At 42.2% G+C, this 19,487-nt stretch overlaps 1 protein-coding gene across 5 annotated transcripts in view; it reads left to right on the forward strand.

Moving 5' to 3' along the window:
- Positions 1-902: 902 nt before the first annotated feature.
- The window catches only part of LRP2 (LDL receptor related protein 2), a 221,166-nt gene continuing 202,581 nt past the window's right edge, over positions 903-19,487 (forward strand). For all 5 annotated transcript variants that reach the window (XM_061608563.1, XM_061608564.1, XM_061608567.1 and 2 more), the window contains exon 1: positions 903-1,143. In XM_061608563.1, coding sequence (XP_061464547.1) covers positions 1,056-1,143 — 88 coding nt within the window. In that variant the 5' untranslated portion in view covers positions 903-1,055. The remainder of the gene's footprint in view (positions 1,144-19,487) is intronic.

A 19,487-nucleotide genomic window follows, 5' to 3' on the forward strand; every position in this document is an offset into this window, starting at 1 on the left:
ATACACTTGATTCTGCAAGATCTACAATGTTATCTAAACTGCTTTGCTTCAGCTATACTCTTACATAGTTATAGAATTTTAATTATTCCCAATTTGATAAGTGATCCATCATGTTGGTTTACATTTTCGGTGTGTTGGGTGTGTGTGAGGGAGACAGAGGGAAGGGGGGATGGGGCGGTGCAGGTCACACCAGAACAGACTGGGAATAATAAATCTGGCTTCAAACTGTGTAAGAGGGTATAACTGAAGTAAAAGTGTTAATATATATATATATATATATATGTATATATGCCATTGTTAACTAGTATATACATGCCATTGTACCCACAGTTGAAGGTCCACCGAGACAATAAGATTAATAATACTTAGCACTTACATGGGACATTAGTGTTCAAACTGCTTCATACACATTAAACACCCTTGTAAGGCAGGCCTATCTTATCATATAAAAGATGCTGTGTGTGTGTGTGTGAGTGAAGCTGTGAGACAGTGTTTGTACTGCCACATGGGAACCATTCCTAAAGTACCTCATATTTTAAAAGGCCTTTTCACACACACCCATCTCGCTTTTGCCACAACTGTGCTGCCTTCAGCTCCACACTTGACGAGCTTTCTTTGAAAAACACAGCAGGGGAGAAGCTTCCCGTGAAACCATAAAAGTCTCCTTTTGAAACGAGGCATTTCCTAACGAATCTTGCTAAATCCTCCTGAAAAGCAGCGATCTAAGGAGAAGCGCCTGAAGTTTTGTTTGCAAGCAGCATCCCCCAGTTGCAAAGTGCATTTGAAGGAGGGGCAAGCCCTGTCCGGGCTTTAAGGGCCTGGAGCAATGCCTCATGCTGGTTCCGGGGCCGGCGGGTATAAAGAGCTTTATGCATGTCTGGAGGGTGGGAGTGTAGAGAAAACGCGATGTCTCAGCTGACGAGCACGCCTTTCTTTTGCAACTAGCGGGATAAGGAGACGGGGAGAAGAAAAAGAGAGAGCAGAGTTGGGCAAGAGCGCGCCTGACTGAGCCCGGCCAGCTACACTGCTGGGAGTGCTGGAGCATCCCAGCCCAGATGGGATCTCAGCAGCGCGTGGACGGAGGAGCTGCTTGCAAGCTGCTCATTTTCTTCACTGCATGCATCTTGCAAGCTACCTGCCAAGGTAAGCCCCCAATCCCGCCTTTAGGGATCTGCTCAGCCACCCCTGCACTTCTTTTTTGTTTGCTTGTTTTTGTTTGCAACGGAGAAGCGGGAATGGAAGGCAGGGGATGTTTGCAAGTTCTTTCACTGCCTTTATAGCCAGAAGTCTTTGGAGTGCAAGAGGGAAGTTTCTGTTGGAAAAGGGAAAGAGGTATGAGGGAAGGGGGGGGGGAAGCTACTCTCTTGTAGCTTCATGTAGCAGGTCCGCTGTATGTATCTGTGGGGAAATTTTTTGACAGCCGTGAGTCGACAAAGAAGGGACCGGGGAGGGTTAGGGTTCAGTTTGTTCCGTCGGCTGAGGGGATTTGAAAACGTACTCACTCAGTTAGGGTACAGTAAAGAAACGGCATGTTCGCTTGACTAGCGAAAAACACGTTCTCAACCAACACCATCCGCATCCCTATTATCTTACCGGCTCGTGTTTGGGTTCCTTCATTGGTACAAGATTTTGCAGACAGATCTTGTGGGAGGGGGTCGGGTCAAACTGGTGCTAGTCGCTGGTTTGAATGATCATCCCTTGCCTTCGCTCCCCCCCCCTATTTTTGCACGAATATCATCTAGTGCGCGTGAGGGCCGGGGGACTTTCAGCAAGGTGCATCCATTACTGGCACGTAGATCGTCCTGAAGTGAGAAGTCTTTTAAGGGGAACCCTCGTATATGATCATGTATGCATTAGAAGGAAACTTGTGTATATGGGTATATTACATACAGTATAGCGTTGAGTGTTGGTTTTTTTAAAAAAAAGAACCCCGCAAGAAACTGATGTTTTGTCAAAAGCACAATAAGCCTCCTTCGGTCAGTCACTTTAGACAGATTTGAAGTTGGAAGAGAAAACTTTTTCTTGGAGCTTTGCTGTTGCTAGGCGACGCCGGGGAGCATGTGACTGGCAGAGCAGGGCTGACTGCGGAGCTTCGGTCGCATCACCTCCTCCTCCTCCTTTTCCTCCTCCTCCTCCTCTGGTACTAATCTAGTTGTTGAGGATGGAGGAGCTCTATCTTCCACTCCCTCATTCCCACCTTGTAATTACAGCCCATGCTTTCCTTCCTGCCCTTCTCCCTCTCTTGTCGCACACAAACACAACACAATTACCCTACAATGGGTGTTGGAGCCTGATGAGAAGTAAATTTCCTGGGGCCCATATATAGGCCTGGAGTGGGGGCAGCTAGCACCAGTGTGTGTGTGTGTGTGTGTGTTTGTATTGTGTGGATACATTCACACTGTTAATCTGCTTTCTTTGCTCAACTCTTAGGCTAAGGTCGTTGGAGGGAATCATGTAAGTAATTATACTGCTACTGCTGCTAACAGCACCCTCTTTCCGAGCAGGGAAGTAGTTGGGCAGATACCTGATGTACACCAGGGGCCCTGCAAAAGGTCCTATTGAGATGATCACAATAGACAGGAAACTAATTCCTTTGCAGTTATTATTTTCATTAATGTCTGAAGTGCTGGCACAACTTTGGATTTTCAGAGTTTCCTCTCTTCCTCCTCCCGCCCCCAATTTCTGAGGCATTTTCTCCTAGGCATTTTCAGTCCCAAACATAATTTGTGGGGAAACCTCTGGGCTTGGAGCTTCATATCAGGCCTCAAGAGACATGTTCCATAGGTCATGTGTGTATGTTACAGCAAACACAGCTGTCTGATGACACCATAAAGATGTATTTGGTGTGTAATATGTGTACACACATACACTCGCACGCTAATGGATAGTGACAGGTCTGTGATATTTATAGCCAGTGTGATGTAGTGGTCAGAGTATTGCACTTAGAGCAGTGAGACCTGGCTTCAAATTCCTGGTTCCCCACAAAGTCTGCTGGGTTATCTTGAGCAAGTTGCTTTCTCTCATGCTAATCTACTTCACAAGGTTGTGAAGATATGGTGAGGGGGAGGACCATAATATAAGCCACCTTGAGCTCTTTGGAGGAACAGTGGGTTAAAAATAGAATAGTGAGGTCAAGTGACTATCACTTGGGAAGCAAAATAGGACCACTGAAAACTACTGAAAATGTTCAGGTGTCAGTTGTGAGAGAGAAAGGAAAGGGGCGAGCGTAGTAAAGAAGAGGGAATTAGCCTGGCCCCTAACTATTTAACAGTAAATATTCTGGAGGAGAGATTAGCATGGGGGAGAGGCATATGCTTTAAAACTCAACTCTTTGCACTATACAGGGATAGTTCAGGAGGTAGGAAAAGAAAAAGAGTGCCTTTTCCCTTTCCTCATTCCCAGCTATATAACATGCTCTGATTCAAGGCTGCCAGCCATGAGCCCTTTTCAGTGAAGGCAATAGGAAGATAAGAGGGGGGGAAAGGTCCTTTGTCCACCTCTTTCTCCTGAATCTTCATATCTTTCTCTGTCTCTCCCTCCCTCGTCAACTAAACAGGACTACAAAGCTCTTGTTCCAGGCTGGTTGTTCCACATCCCAATTGTGTACAATTTATAGATTGATCTTAAATGTGTACCATAGGGGTAGGGAGACTTCAAATTTATAGGATCTACTTTTCTGTTTTTATTAGAACCTCAAGATCCATCAACCAGAGCCAAAAGTGCAAAAGACAGTTAGAATTAAGAACGGAGCACTTCTGAACATACACTCCAGTCAAACGTTTGTTTTTAGCATCAGGATAGAGCTCATAGTCCTTTCACACAAAAATTCAACTCCTAAATAATTGGGAATCAGAAACTCTTGCGTGATCTACTGGAAATCACCCAGAGACCTACCAGTAGATTCCAGTATACCTTCTGCCTACCTCTGGTATACAAGAGAAAAAACAAAGTGATCCATTCACAGTGGCATTCTCAGCAACTTAGCTTTTTGTTATGTTACACTCATTTAACAACTGTATTGGACTAGAAACCCAGAATTTGATTAGATCCATGTAGACTAGACTAGAATTTGCTGACAAGTTCTAGTTCAACAATTTGTGCTGGAACCTCTCTTTGAAGTCTTTTTGTTAAACCATGGTGACTTTGAAGTCAGCAGCAGAGTGTCCTTGCCTGGGAGACTGAAATGTTCTCTCACTGGGAGACTGAAGGTCTCAATGAAGCCATTACTGATGTCAAATTTGTGTCCATTTATTCCCTTGTGTAGAAACAGATCTGTTTGTTCTATGTACACAGCATCAGGGCATTGTGGTAAATGATTGCATATGTGATCACAATGGATTATGAGCAGATGAACCCCTCACAGTATGCCAGATATTATGTCTTGTAGTGTTGTTGGAATAGATATAAGGACGGAATTGGCATCTGGGTTTGTTCCAGGATTTAGCTCTTGGGTTTGCATCTTTATTTAGTAGATGCTGTTCAACATCTACATGAAACCGTTGGGTGCGGTCATCCGAAGCTTTGGAGTGTGTTGCCATCAGTGTGCTGATGACACGCAGTTCTATTTCTTTTTATCTCCTGTACAAGACTCTGGGAAGAATTAGCCCTCTCATCTGGAGATAAAAGACTCCTCTTCCTGATCGAGTGTTTATATAATAACACTTGGCTGAAGGTGCAATGTACCACAGATGGACATCTTACAGATTCTGTCCCAGTGACAAAAGGGGTCAAACAAGGCTGCATTTTGGCCCCTGTATTATTCAATTTGTATAACAACGACATAGTTGAACATTTAACATCCCCAGCCTTTCATGCCCCCAAACTGGCTTCTAAAGCTGTCTCTGTCTTATTATATGCAGATGATGCCGCGCTTCTTTCTCAAACAAGAGTGGGCCTGAAAAGACTATTGGGAGCATTTTCTCATTATTGCCAAAAGGAATACTTAGTGGTCAATTATAACAAAACTAAGGTTGTGGTATTCTCTAAACGTCATAGGCCCCATAGATGGCTCCTGGACAAGCAGTCAATTGAACAAGTTAGAGTTTTTAAATACTTGGGCATAGTCTTTCAATCAACAGGGGTGGCTAGCCCAACAAAAATATGTAATTGAGAAAGCACTACAGAGCTCTAAAGTCTTAATGCGTTTTTTTTATACAAAAGGTGGCAACTTTATACCGCCAGCACTTGAGGTTTTTAAGGCTAAACCTTTAGCACAATTACTGTATGGAGTTCAAATTTGGGCAGACACTCAGCTAAGACCATTGGCAGTGGTGCAGTCCAACTTTCTTAGACAAATTTTCTCTGCTCCCCGTTGTGCTCTTAATGCTTTACTGCGAATGGAAGCAGGCCTTCCTTCTATTACTTTGCAGGCTTGGCTGAGGACATTTAATTACTGGCTGCAGTTAAACCTATTTCTTATTGGTCTGACCTCTCGAGTTCTGTCTGACTCTCATGAGAGCAGGTGGATGAAGGCTGTCAGGTTAAGACTCTGCTCCTATGGTTTATCCCCACACCAATTACTTACTTTAGGGGTTAGTAATGCAAGAGCTCTTATTAAACAGTGCCATTACGATATCGAACAACAAAGCAGTCTGGCCACAGTAAGAAAATTTTGCCTGTGGTATAACAGCTTCCCACTCAGCTATCTTAACACCCCTGCCCCTTATTTACAAAATTTAACAATCACTAAATACAGAAGAGCCTTTACTAAAGCAAGACTGCATATACTACCATCAGCTGTATTAGAAGGGCGTTTTAAAAGAATTCCATTGCAAAACTGTCTATGCCCATGCGGAGACGGCAGTGCTGAAACAGTAGACCATGTACTGCTGTTCTACTCTTTCTATAGAGATTTGAGGAATGTACTAATTATCACACTGCTGTCACCCTTTCCAGGGCATCCAACCAACTTCTACGTGGTTTTTCTTCTTGCAGACCAAGAACAGAGGGTGACAGAAATGTCTGCAAAATTTTTAACAGGTGCCATTAGAATAAGATCTATAATGGTACCTTGAGTTTTAATCCATTATAACTCCTTTTTTATTAGTTGTTAGTTCTACTTATCCATCTCTCTTATGCTGAATTGTGGATTTATCAATTTTACTGATTGGTATCTTATAAAAATGTTAGAATCCTAGCAGGAAATCTGATTCTTTATATTTGCTTTTCATTGCTTTTATTCTATACATTTTAATTGCAATGACTCGTAGCTAACGCAAATAAAGGATTTGATTTGATTTGATTCATCTTCTTCAGATGAGGCTGTCAATGTGCTGAACCAGTGCCTGGCTGTGACGATGGACTGGATAAGGGCTAATAAACTGAGGCTCAGTCCCAACAAGACTGAGATGCTGCTAGTGGGTGGTTCTTCTGACTGGATGGTGGATGTTCAACCTGTCCTGGATGGGGTTGCACTCCTCCTGAGAGAGCAGGTTCATAGCTTGGGGGTTCTCCTAGAACAATCTCTGTCACTTGAGGCTCAGGTAGCCTTGGTGGCACGGAGTGCCTTCTACCAGCTTTGGTTGGTGGCCCAGCTACTCCCCTATCTGGACAGGCATAACCTGGCTTCAGTTGTCCATGCTCTGGTAACCTCCAATTAGATGACTGCAATGCGCTCTACGTGGGGCTGCCTTTGAAGATGGTTCGGAAAGTGCAGCTTATGCAAAATGCAGTGGCCAGATTGGTAACAGGGACCAGACGGTTCGAACATATGAAACTGATTCTGGTCCACTTACATTGGCTGCCTGTATATTTCCGAGCTCGATTCAAAGTGCTGGTTTTAACCTATAAAGCCTTACATGGCTTAGGACCACAATACCTGATGGAATGCCTCTCCCAGCATGAACCCACCCCTAGACTACAGTCAACATCCAAGGCCCTCCGGGTGCCTACTTGGAGGGAAGCTGGGAGTCTGGCAACAAGGGAGAGGGCTTTCTCAGTGGTGGCCCCCAAATTATGGAATGATCTCCCTGACGAGGTGTGCCTGGAGCCAACACTTATCTTTTTGGTGCCAGGTCAAGATTTTCCTCTTCTCTCAGGCATCTTAGCATGTGTTTTTAAATTGTTTTTTAAAAATGTGCTTTTAAATTTGTATATTTGTTTTTAATTGTTGTAAACCGCCCAGAGAGCTTCGACTATGGGGCGGTATACAAATGCAATAAATAAATTATAGTCCACTGTTGCAGGTGAGTAGTCATTTCGTGATTTGGGGCCAGGCTGCAAATGGGAACTGATTTACCACCAAGGCCTGTGAAGGACAAGTATTGTTCAGGATGGGCTGTAGTTACGTTTTGGCTGGGGTCTGTAATTAACAAGTGACTTTTTACCAATTTCTCTTCTTGGCCTGTCATAACAATTTTCTCCTGAGTACCAGTTTGATGTTCTTGATCTGTTTCTTCACATCATTGGGTGGTTATTGCGATTTTAAGACAGTGTGTTATAAATTGTTCTGGTGTTAGCGTTTGTCTGATAAACTGTAACAAATATAGTTGTATTGTAGGGTTTGACTGTAGCTGATGGATTGTGTGATGATGTACATTGCGTGGTAATTGAAACCAAATAGATGTATGCCAGTTAGTAAGTTTCTGGCATAAGTCTTATAATTTCACCATGAAGTTTAGAAAATTAACCTGCTGTGTGGACTAATCCAGGGTCAGGTTGAGATAGGAGTTGTTGAAGTCCTGGTAGAATTTCTCAAGAGTCTCTTTCTTATGGGTGCAGATGATGATGTCATAGTATGTCTCAGGTAAAGATGAGGCCCTGTGAAATGAAGAGCTGGAGAAGCATTGTGGAACCATGTTGGGTGTCAATGGCAGTGCACTTAACCTAAAGGTGCAAGTTGCCCCCTTCTCTGAAATAATTGTGAATGACACAGTGGCAAAGCATGGCAACCCAGATATGGTGTCATCAGGGCTAACATTCCTGATTTGTAGCCCAGGTTGCTGGGATGGCATTCTCTGGAAGATGGTTAATTGACTGTTGTTACAGTGCCTTGCAAAAATAATCAGACCCGTGACCAATGCTTTCATATTACTGAATTACAAATGGTACATTGTAGCTTCATTCTACATGATATTTTATTTTGAAACACTGAAACTCAAAATCAGTTATTGTAAGGTAACATTGGTTTTATGTTGGGAAAAGTTTGTAAGAAACAAAAACCTGAAACATGTTGCTTGCATAAGTATTCAACCCCCACACATTAATATTTGGTAGAGCCACATTTCGCTGCAATAACAGCTTTAAATCTTTTGGAGTAGGTATATACCAGCTTTGCACACAGTGTCAGAGGGATTTTGGCCCATTCTTCTAGGCAGATTCACTCCAGGTCGTTCTGGTTGGTTGGACCTCACTTGTGGACCACAATTTTCAAAAAGCGCCACAGATTCTCAGTGAGATTGAGATCAGAACTTTGACTGGGCCACTGTAGGACATACACTTTTTTGTTCTTGAGCCACTCCAATGTTGCTGTGGCCTTGTGCTTGGGATCATTGTCCTGCTGAAAAGTGAATTTCCTCCCAAGCTTCACTTTTTTGATGGACTGAAGCAGGTTCTCTTGCAGTATTTCCCTGTATTTTGCTCCATCCATTCTTCCTTCAATTTTAACAAGATGCCCTCCCCACAGCATGATGCTGCCACCACCATACTTCATTCACTGTAGGGATGGTATGTCTTGAGGCATGGGCAGTGTTAGGTTTGTGCCATGTATAGCACTTTGAGTTTTGGCCAAAAAGCTCTATCTTGGTCTCATCTGACCACAAAACCTTTTCCCACATTGCAGCTGGGGCAATGTCATGCTTTCTGGCAAACTCCAGATGTGCTTTGATGGTACTTTTTGAGTAACAGCTTCTTTCTTGCCAGCCTCCCATACAGGCCAGTGTTATGCAGAGCTCTTGATATGGTTGACTGGTGCACCATTAACTCCATTCCCAGCCACTGAACTCTGTAGCACCTTCAGAGTGATTGTTGGCCCCTCTGTGGCTTCTCTCACAAGTCTCCTTGTTTCAGTGCTGAGTTTTGAAGGATGGCCTTTTCTTGGCAGTGTCTAGTGATGTGATGCAGCTTCTACTTCCTGATTATTGATTCAACTGTGCTCTCTGGGATATCCAAACACTTTGATATTATTTTGTACCCTTTTCCTAATCTATGCATTTGTAGTGCATTACATCTCACTTCTGTAGAATGCTGTTTGGTCTCCATTTTCCTTCAGATCCACAGCCTGACCAATGATCCTTCAACAGTGGGGTTTTTATCCTGACAATGTGACAGCAACTTTAATGGTTCACAGGTGGAGGCCAATGGTAAGGTAACTGCGTCCTTGATAGGGCAGTTTCTTTCATCTGTGTAAACGGAGAGCTTCCACAGCACAGGGGTTGAATACTTATGCAAGCAACATGTTTCAGTTTTTTATGTTTCTTACAAACATTTCCCAACATAAAACCATTGTCACCTTACAATAATTGATTTCGAGTTTCAGTGTTTCAATATAAAATACCATATGGAACAAAATTACAATGTACCATTTGTAATTCAGCAATATGAGAGCATTGGTCAGGGGTCTGAGTACTTTTGCAAGGCACTGTATATCAGGAACTCAGCAAATAACTAGGGATTGTAGAAGTACAGGGCTTGTAAATGAAACCTATAACCAAATACTCCTACTCTGATAGTACCAATGCCCCTTTGGTGAGACACCCAGAACTCTCTGCTTTTTAAGGTAGCAGATAGAATATCTCTGAATCGGTAGCCACCACTTCCAGTTTTAAATTATTCACTGTCTCTCCTTCTGCCCCAACTAGGCAAACTGTCATTTGCTTAAACTATGATTTGAGAACAAGCCAGAATCCCAAAGCATGGTCTGATACTATGTTGTTCATGGTTTGAAACTTGGTCAGTTTAACAAGACCCAGCGAATTATCGCCCAATCAGTCTTATAGATGTAGGAGCGAAGCTTTATAGCAAATTCCTTCTAAATAAATTACAGGAATGGGAAACTGAGAGCATGATTATTCACCCGGAACAAGCGGGGTTTAGAAAAGGACAAAGCACTATAGATCATTGCTATACCCTATATTTCCTAGCCAGACAATCGATAAACGGACCCACGAAACATCTTTATGCCGCCTTCATATATCTGGCGGCAGCTTTTGATTCGATTGATAGAGAGCGTCTATGGTCCAAACTGGCAAGTACCAACATTGACAAACACCTTCTACATTTAATTAGGGTTTTATATTCTAATAATACTATAAGAATAAGATCAGGGAACACCTATACTGATTCCATAAAGGTGAATAAAGGTGTTAAACAGGGCTGTCTATTAGCTCCTTTCCTGTTTAATTTCTATTTAAATGATATTGTATCTGAGCTCCAAGATCCATCTTTTTTTGCCCCTTCTATAGGAAATAGAAAAGTAACAATTCTTTTATACGCGGATGATATGATTTTATTATCCCTTACCCCAGTTGGACTAAGGAGACTATTGACAAATCTGGACCTTTATTGCAAAAAGGAAAAATTGCAAGTTAACTGCCAGAAAACTAAAATTATGGTTTTTGGAAACAGATACAAACAGCACAAATGGTCTATGGGAAATCGTCCTATAGAACAATGCCGCCATTTTAACTACCTGGGGATATGGTTTCAAGACAATTTATCCTGGAAAAGGCATCTTAATACTATCAAACAATCTGCAAATCGGGCAGTGGGAGCATTACTTAGATTTTACAGGACGGTGGGGGGCTACCAAGCGACCGCTGCACTGAAAATTTATCAGTGTAAGGTATTATCCCAGATTTTATACGGAGCGGCTGTATGGGGATGGGATGCTATTTCATTCCCATCTCTTGAAACTATCCAAAATAACTTTCTTAAACAGCTACTACGATTACCTTCTGGCTCCCCTGCTGCCCTCTTGCGCTCCGAATGCGGTCTTCTGCCAATTAGCGCCCACATCCATAAGAACTTATTAACATACCGGTCCTATCTAAGCAATACAGCTACTAAGATCCTAGCGAAGGCTTGCTTTGATCAGTCCATGGTGTCTAGATTTTGGAAACTGAGATCCTTGAACATTTATAAACATTACCACTTTAATTTGCAATCTCCTCATCTTCTTGATAAATCCAAAATTTGTGCTCAGATAACACAATATTCCAACTGGATAGATAAAATAACCATTCTTAACTGCAAGTTTTCAAAGTGGTTCTGTACATATAAATGTGAACACTCAAGGGCTGACTATTTGCTAAGCCTTCAGAATGTACATTTAAGATATGCATTCACAGCCCTTAGATTCCAAACCATGCCCTCTGCTATAATTTCAGGTCGTTACCAACAAATCCCATGGGAACAACGTTTATGTATCTGTCTCTCTGGTCAGGTAGAAGATTTGCCACATTACCTACTTGCCTGTCCCTTATATAAACAACCAAGAGCTATCTACCTGGACCCCGTGATAAATAATTTGGGTACTTCTGATGTTTCTCAAATTATAGCTTTTCTTCTTTCTGATAATGATCCTCAAATTACCAACATGGTGGCTCATTTTGGTTTTGCTGCCCAAAAATTGAGGGCTAAATACTTGATTGTTACTGAATTTTAGAGATTTTAGTGATTGCCTAGGCTCCTGGTTGCTTAACTCATGTTTTATTATTATGTGAATTTTAATACGGTTTTAATTTTTAATGTTATATTTGTATATTATATGTAAATGCATGTTTTTTAAGATTGCGTTGGCTTATGGCCTGGCAATAAACTTTGACTGACTGGTCAGTTTAAAATCAGAAATGAATGCTTCAAATATCCTCTTCTGGGTGGGGGCATTTAATTCTTTTTCTAGAGTGTTGGTGGATGTTATTAATGGGAAATTTAGTTTAAATTCCTTTTGGCTCAAAATAAGTAGAGCGAAGGGTTATAAATTCATTATTTTATTTTATTTTATTTTATTTTGAAAGGGAGGAAGAAAGATCAGGAAGCAATAGGCTGACAGCAAATTAAATTTCAGTTAAGTAGAAAATCATTATCAGTGATGTATTTTTGAATAAACAGTACTTGGTTTTTGTGCTTTTCTTAATCTTTCTTTAATAATTTACTCTTTTTTAATGTCCTAGGCAGTGAAGCGTAACAGGAATTTGCTAAGTAATCACCTAAAGTGGAGAATAGGACAAGAAGCCAAAACTTCAATTACATGTTGAAAGCAGTAACTAGATGACACCTGGTTAGACTTAAATTCTAGTTTACCAGTGGTTAGAATTACGGTCAATTATTAAGCTGTAGAACTGAAGACAAACAGGTATTGGGACATCTAAGGAGCTAAGATAGATGTGCAAATCTATTCAACACTTCCAGATCCATGAAAGACATCCCTTCTTTTATATATTGAGCTAACTGGAAATTTGAGTAACACAATTCTACTTTAATCCAGATTTACTTTCCATGTGTTCTACAGGAAATTAGCTGAAGGGAGACAGTAAATAGCAGTACCAGTAAAGTATTTTTTTCTTTCCTTCTGGGCTTCATGACTTGAAATAGTATTGTTCTGAGCCTTTTCCTCATATTTGTCTTCTTGCAGTATTAGGGTTTTGGTAGCTCAAAGACCACTGATGTTTATTTTTCTTTTGGATAATGAAGTGGTAAACCTGCTAGCTTTAGCATAAGTAAAAAAACTTTTTAGATTTTTTTGAGTTGGCTGTAAATATCACATTAACTTATAGTTAGTTTGTAAGTAGTTTACATGCAACCTGGTAATTCAGTTATAAAATTATATGATGCTTCTAATACTGCAATCATGTGCATGTGTACTCAGAAGTAAGCCCCACTGAGGTCAATGAGGTTTACTCCTTGAAAAATGTGTAGTATAGTATTGTAGCCTAAGGATGCTTCTCCATTTTCTGTGAAACTGTCACCCTGATCAGAGCTTTTGCGTACTTTGGTCTCTTAAGGATATGGGAACCCTCATTATTTTATGGAAAGAGCAAATCCGCTCATGCCCAGGAAGCCACAATCAAATGTGGAATAAATTAATGCAGTCCCAGGCCCATGTGTCCGTAAGAAATTGTGAATTAGGTGATAGGCGAGGTTCTGATTTTTGACTTGTCCTGAATCAACACTGTTTTTTTATTTTTTTATTTTGTTACATTTCTAGACCGCCCTATAGCAGAAAGCTCTCAGGGCGGTGTACAACAAATAAAATCACAATTAAAATATGAGCAAGTGTGAAAAATATAACATGATAAAAATCCGAAATAGAATTGCCATGAGTTTATAAATTAAAATCCATATTAGGTTTAAAATTAAATTTAAAATGTTTAAAAAGCCTGGGCGAAAAGGTAGGTTTTTACCTGGCGCCGAAAAGATAACAAAGAAGGCGCCAGGCGTATCTCGTCTGGGAGGGCATTCCATAGTTCGGGGGCCACCACCGAGAAGGCCCTAGATCTAGTTGTTGATCTCCGGGCCTCTTTATGAGTTGGGACCCGGAGAAGGGCCTTCGACGTCGAGCGTAGTGAACTGTCCATTCAGGATAGTAAAATGCACTGGATTTATAAGGTATATTTGAGGTATATATACAAAGAAAGAAAGAAAGGTTCCAGCATTAAATTCTTTTGAAATATATATTCTGAAGATCCAAAACTCCTTACTTCAAAGTTGCCACTGTGATGTACATACAATGACATTCTTGCACACCAGAGACAGCTGCTATACTAATTGTTTTGAAATAGCCAAGGAGTCTCAGGAAGCCAGCAGTCATTTTATCAAGATGACACTGGCAGCTGAGAACATTGCTTAGGTTCTGCATTGGCTTTCCTGGCTATATCATAAACCACATTTACAGCAGATGACCTTGACTGTGTCTGGGTCTTTGGTACTGACATCTTGCTTGGCTTTTCTCTTCACTTTAACTTCATCATGAAGCTCCCTGGATTCCTTGAACTCTAACGAAATAGTCAGAAATTCCTGTCCTTGTCTTTCTGTGGCCACATTCATACCATACATTTATTCCACTATTCCACTTTAAACAGTTATGACTTCCTGTAAGAATCCTGGGAACTTTAGGTTGTGAAGGGTGCTGAGATTTGTTAGGAGACTCCTATTCTCCTCACAGTATAATTGTCAGAGGGGTTTAACAGTCAGTCCTTCTTCCCAGAGTGGTGTGAATGTTGTCCATGTCTGAGTCACCATCTAAATGTTTAGAATTTGAATAGATTTGACCTGAAACAGAGATTCTAAATTTCATAAAGTTCTCTACACATAGCTCTAGCAGGATGTGAGACTACATTTCTCAATCGGAATGTATGACCATTGCCTCTCTTTTGGGGGCAGTTAGAAATCAGTGTGGTAAGAATCATGTTAATATGTTCTGAGCAAAAGTGGCTTTCAGGGTGGGGTGAAGCCACTACATTAGGCTCCTGGTCGGTGGCTTGCTATTAAATAATAGGGAGAGGGAGGAGCAGTGTGGTGGGGAGATCGGTGTGCTGCTAACACTTCTGGGCAGGATTATCCATTATGCTAAATATTCTACAGACAGAGTAGGGTGGTGGTTGTGGTGTAATAACCATAGCAAGTTTCACAATTTTCTGCCTGTGCCCATCTTGCTCCTTGTGCTTCTTATAATTATGCCGTGGTAGTCATTTCAAGGCAGGTGATCACTGGCCATATTCCTTTTGAGAAGCACAGGAATATTCTTATCTAGCTTGGTCACCATGAAGAGAACAATATTATCTCTACTACAAAGAACTTCAGGGACTGTTTAGCTAAATGTATCTGTCTGTGACCACTTTGTCACACTTTTGAGAAAACATTGTTATTATTTCTATACCATGTAATTAGCAAGATGGCTTCTAAGTGATTTATAAGTATAAAATCAATTACACAAAACATACATTATTAAAATATACAATAAAACAATTTCACAAAAACAATAAAATAAACATTCACAGTTAAAGCATGTGTGGTATGCCCATTTTTAATGTCTGAATTAGGAGTGTATAATCTTTGAATATGGCTCAAATTCTTTAATCTGGTTATGGCTTCCTTCATTGTGTTGTATTGCAGCCTGACTATGCAATAAGTTTCACTCTGTTCAGTGGGTCTTACTCCCAGTTAGGGTGTATAGGATTGTAGCCTGACTTAGGTTGATTGGAGCAGAAGCAGCATCAACAGCAAGCATATTAAAAGATCCTAAAATTAAAATCTGTTCCTTGTGATGTATTGGTACTGTTCCTCAGGTTTCCTAGTATGCTTTAACAAATTCTGTTTGAAAAATTAAATGTATCTTCTCACCTTAGTTTAGATGTGTTCTTTAAAAGGCAGAGCAACCTTAACTCTGCCCAGGAGTTGCTCATAGTGGTGGAATCACCACCACATTCGAAGCTGTGCTAGCTCCTGCTGGCGAGGGTGGAAAGAGGAGGGGATTCTTTTTCTGGTTTTGCTGTGCCAACTCCAGGCTAGTGTACTAGAAGGGCCTGAGACAGTCCCCTCTCCAGCAAATACTTTGACTTAGGCTTCAGTGGCTCCTTAGCCAGTACTGTCCTGTTTCAGAGCTCTGCACCAGCTACTGCCAGCGGCAACACTGCTGGTTGTAGGTTCCAAACAGTCTGCCCCTTTGGTAAGTACAATGGGGGTCTTTCTCTTTCAGTAATAAGGATTTGGTGTTGGGATTGCTCCCCTAGAGCTGCTTTACCCAGAGGACAGTCAATAAATCAGGCTTAAATATCAGGAGCACCTTGTACACAAACCTTTTAAGAGTTTATCATTTTTTTAAAATCTTTTTAAATCAAATGCTTTTTGAACCTTTAGCCCAGCATAGTTCTTCCAAATTGTTTTAAGAACTCAAATTGTGCATACCAAAGTAAGTGGATGGCCTTTGTCTGACTTAACAATAACCCTTTTAATGTTTTCTTAGTTTTACAATTCTTACAAGAAATTGATCACACACCAAAACAAGATGTTCTGATAATTATGGGGGACTGGAATGCAAAGGTAGAGAACAGAGAAGAACTAGAAATGGTGGGAAAATAGGGCTTAGGAGATAGAAATGAAGCAAGAAGAAAGACTTATTGAATTCTGTGAAGCCAATAATTTGTTTCTTGCAAACACATTTTTTGAGCAACCAATAAGACTGTACACGTGGACATCACCAATCAATCAAATTGATTATATAATTGGTAGCAGAAGATGGAGAAGTTCCATACTTTCTGCGAAAATAAGACCAGGAGTAGACTGCAGGACAGATCATGAACTGGTAATATCGAAAATCAGAGTAAAGCTAAAGAAGAAGAACAAAGCAATCATAATGACAAAATAACATCCCAGAAGAAAATAAAGATCAAATAAGGAACAGATTTGAGGCTTTAAACTTAGTTGATAGAGAACCAGAAGAACTATGGATTGAAGTCAGAGGCATTATTAAGGAAGAATGCAAAAAAACATACCACTAGTTAAAAAGAGAGAAAGACCTCAATGGATGACTGACAAAACTCCTAAAATGGTTAAAGAGAGAAGGAAAGCAAAAGGAGAGAGAAACATGGTTAGAACCCTAAATGCAATAATACCGCGACTAGTACATAGGGAAAAAGAGAGCTGTTACAATAGTTATTGTACAGAAATAGAAGAGGATAATAAAAAAGGTAGAACAAGAGCTCTATTCCAAAAGATCAAAGAAATTAAAGGGAAATTTAAACCAAGAATAGGGATGTTTTGCCAGACCCCCTCTCCGTGAGACCAAGTTTGTTGATTGCATGTACTGGAGGTTGGCCCCAAAGGGCAGTTTAGGGATTCTACTTGTGTACCGCCCACCCCGCTGCGCGGCAGAATCCCTGACTGAGGTGCTCGAGGTAGTCTCGGCTGTGCGATTGCTCTCCCCCAATCTTGTGGTGATGGGGGATTTCAACGTACATGCCGAGGCTGTCCTCACAGGAGCCCCTCGGGATTTCATGGAAACCATGACTTCCTGGGATCTGCACCTTAGTAATATAGGGCCTACCCATGTAGCCGGTCATGCTCTCGATCTTGTGTTTGTCTCGGGAGGGGAGGATAGTGCTCTGAAAATGGGGGTGAATTCTTCTAATCCCGTGTCATGGTCAGATCACTATCTGGTGAATATAGATCTCTCGATGCCGCACGCCCTCCGCAGGGGAAAAAGACCTATTAGAATGGTCCACCCCAGACGCCTGATGGAGCCCAAAGGATTCCTGAATGCGCTGGGGGATATGGAGCTGACTGAAGGTCGCCCGGTCGAATCCCTGGTGATGGAGTGGAATAAGGAGATCGCCAGGGCAGTGGACCGAGTGGCTCCGAAACGTCCTCTCCCCCTGAACAGAACTCAGACAGCACCTTGGTATACACCACGGCTGCAGGGTCTGAGACAGGAGGTGAGACGACTTGAGCGCCAGTGGCGGAAATCTTGCACTGAAGACGATCGGACACGGGTTAGAGCAGCAATAGCTGCCTACCAGGTGGCAACAAAGGCAGCAAAGAAAAAATTCTTTGCTGCCTCTATTGCGTCGGAAGAGTGTTGTCCCAGGAGATTGTTCCAAGTGGTCCGAAGCCTGGTCGGTCCAGTTGCTCAGGAACCCATGGAACGTTCTAAAATCTCCTGTGATACTTTTGCTAAACACTTTGCCGATAAAATCGAACGTCTGAAGAGCACGCTTCCGCTCGCCGTGGAGACAGGAAGTGGGCCAGAGTCGGCCAGTTGCATTCCGGTCTGTTGGGATCGGTTTCAACCTCTTCTCTCTGAGGAAGTGGACAAAGTGCTCTGTACTGTGAAGCCGACTACCTGTCTGGTTGATCCTTGCCCATCATGGCTCATCATGAGCTGTAAAGAGAGACTGGGCGAAGGGATCAAGGTGGTGGTGAATGCATCCTTGCAAGAGGATGCAATGCCATCAGCCCTCAAGGAAGCGGTAATAAAGCCCATCTTATAAAAACCATCCTTGGATCCCCAAGAGTTAATCAACTTTCGCCCAGTCTCTAATTTACCATTCTTGGGCAAGGTGATTGAGAGGGTGGTGGCTGTGCAATTACAGACACACTTGGAGGAAACGGATTATTTAGATCCGTACCAATCGGGTTTTAGGACTGGTCATGGTACGGAAACAGCCTTGGTCGCTCTGGTAGATGATATGCGGAGGGCATTGGATAGGGGTGAATACACCTTCCTTGTCCTCCTGGACCTCTCAGCGTCTTTCGATACCGTTGACCACGGTACCCTTTTAAACCGCCTAGAGGGATTAGGAATAGGAGGCACTGTCTTGCAGTGGTTCCGTTCCTATCTCTCAGATAGGCAGCAACGGGTGGCATTGGGAGATGAGGTTTCAGACCCTTGGCCTCTTCATTGTGGAGTGCTGCAGGGTTCTATCCTCTCTCCCATGCTATTCAACATCTATGTGAAACCGCTGGGAGCAATCATCAGGAGTTTTGGGTTGCAGTGCCATCAGTACGCAGATGACACTCAGCTCTATCTCTCCTTTAAGTCCTCACTGGAGTTGGCTGTGAATACCATGTCCAAGTGCCTAGAATCCGTAAGTGGATGGATGGGAGAGAATAGGCTGAAGCTGAACCCCGACAAGACTGAGGTATTACTTGTGGGAGATAAAAGGAAGTTAGGAATTACTGACCTGATGCTTGATGGGGTAAGTTTACCCCTGAAGGACCAGGTCCACAGTCTTAGGGTCATACTTGACTCCCAGCTGTCCATGGAGGCTCAGATTACAGCAGTGAGCCGGGCAGCTTGGTATCAATTACATCTGATACGGAGACTGCGTCCCTATCTTCCTGTTCACCTGCTCCCTCAGGTGATACATGCCCTGGCCTCCTCTCGCTTAGACTACTGCAATGCGCTCTACGTGGGGTTACCCTTGAACACGGTCCGGAAATTACACCTGGTACAGAACGCGGCGGCATGCTTGATTACGCATAGCCGTCGCTGAGATCATATCACCCCAGTGTTATTAGATCTTCATTGGCTACCAGTTGTTTACCGGGCCGAATTCAAGGTGTTGGTGTTGACCTTTAAAACCCTATACGGTTTCGGCCCAGTATATCTGAAGGAACGCCTACAGAATCACCGATTGTGCCGCCTGACGAGATCAGCCTCACAAGACCTTCTCTCGGTCCCACCGGTGAGAACAGCTAGGCTGGTACGGACCAGAGAGAGGGCATTCTCTGTTGTGGCCCCCACGCTCTGGAACTCTCTCCCTTTCGATCTCAGACATGCTCCCTCCCTGTCCGGCTATCGCCGAGCCTTGAAGACCTGGCTGTTCAGGCAGGCCTACAAGATTGGGACAGATTAACATGTTACAATTGAATTAATGAATGGTTTTTTAGCTTAAAATTTGATTATGTTGATGTATATGTATTGTTTTTATTCTTGTTGTTCGTCGTCTAGAGTGTCCCTAACCCGGACAGATAGGCGGCTGAAAAATAAAATTTATTATTATTATTATTATTATTATTATTATTATCAATGGGAACACACTGACTGACTG

The sequence above is a fragment of the Rhineura floridana genome, chromosome 2 (genome assembly GCF_030035675.1).
Source record: "Rhineura floridana isolate rRhiFlo1 chromosome 2, rRhiFlo1.hap2, whole genome shotgun sequence".
In the NCBI taxonomy this organism is placed as follows: domain Eukaryota; kingdom Metazoa; phylum Chordata; class Lepidosauria; order Squamata; family Rhineuridae; genus Rhineura; species Rhineura floridana.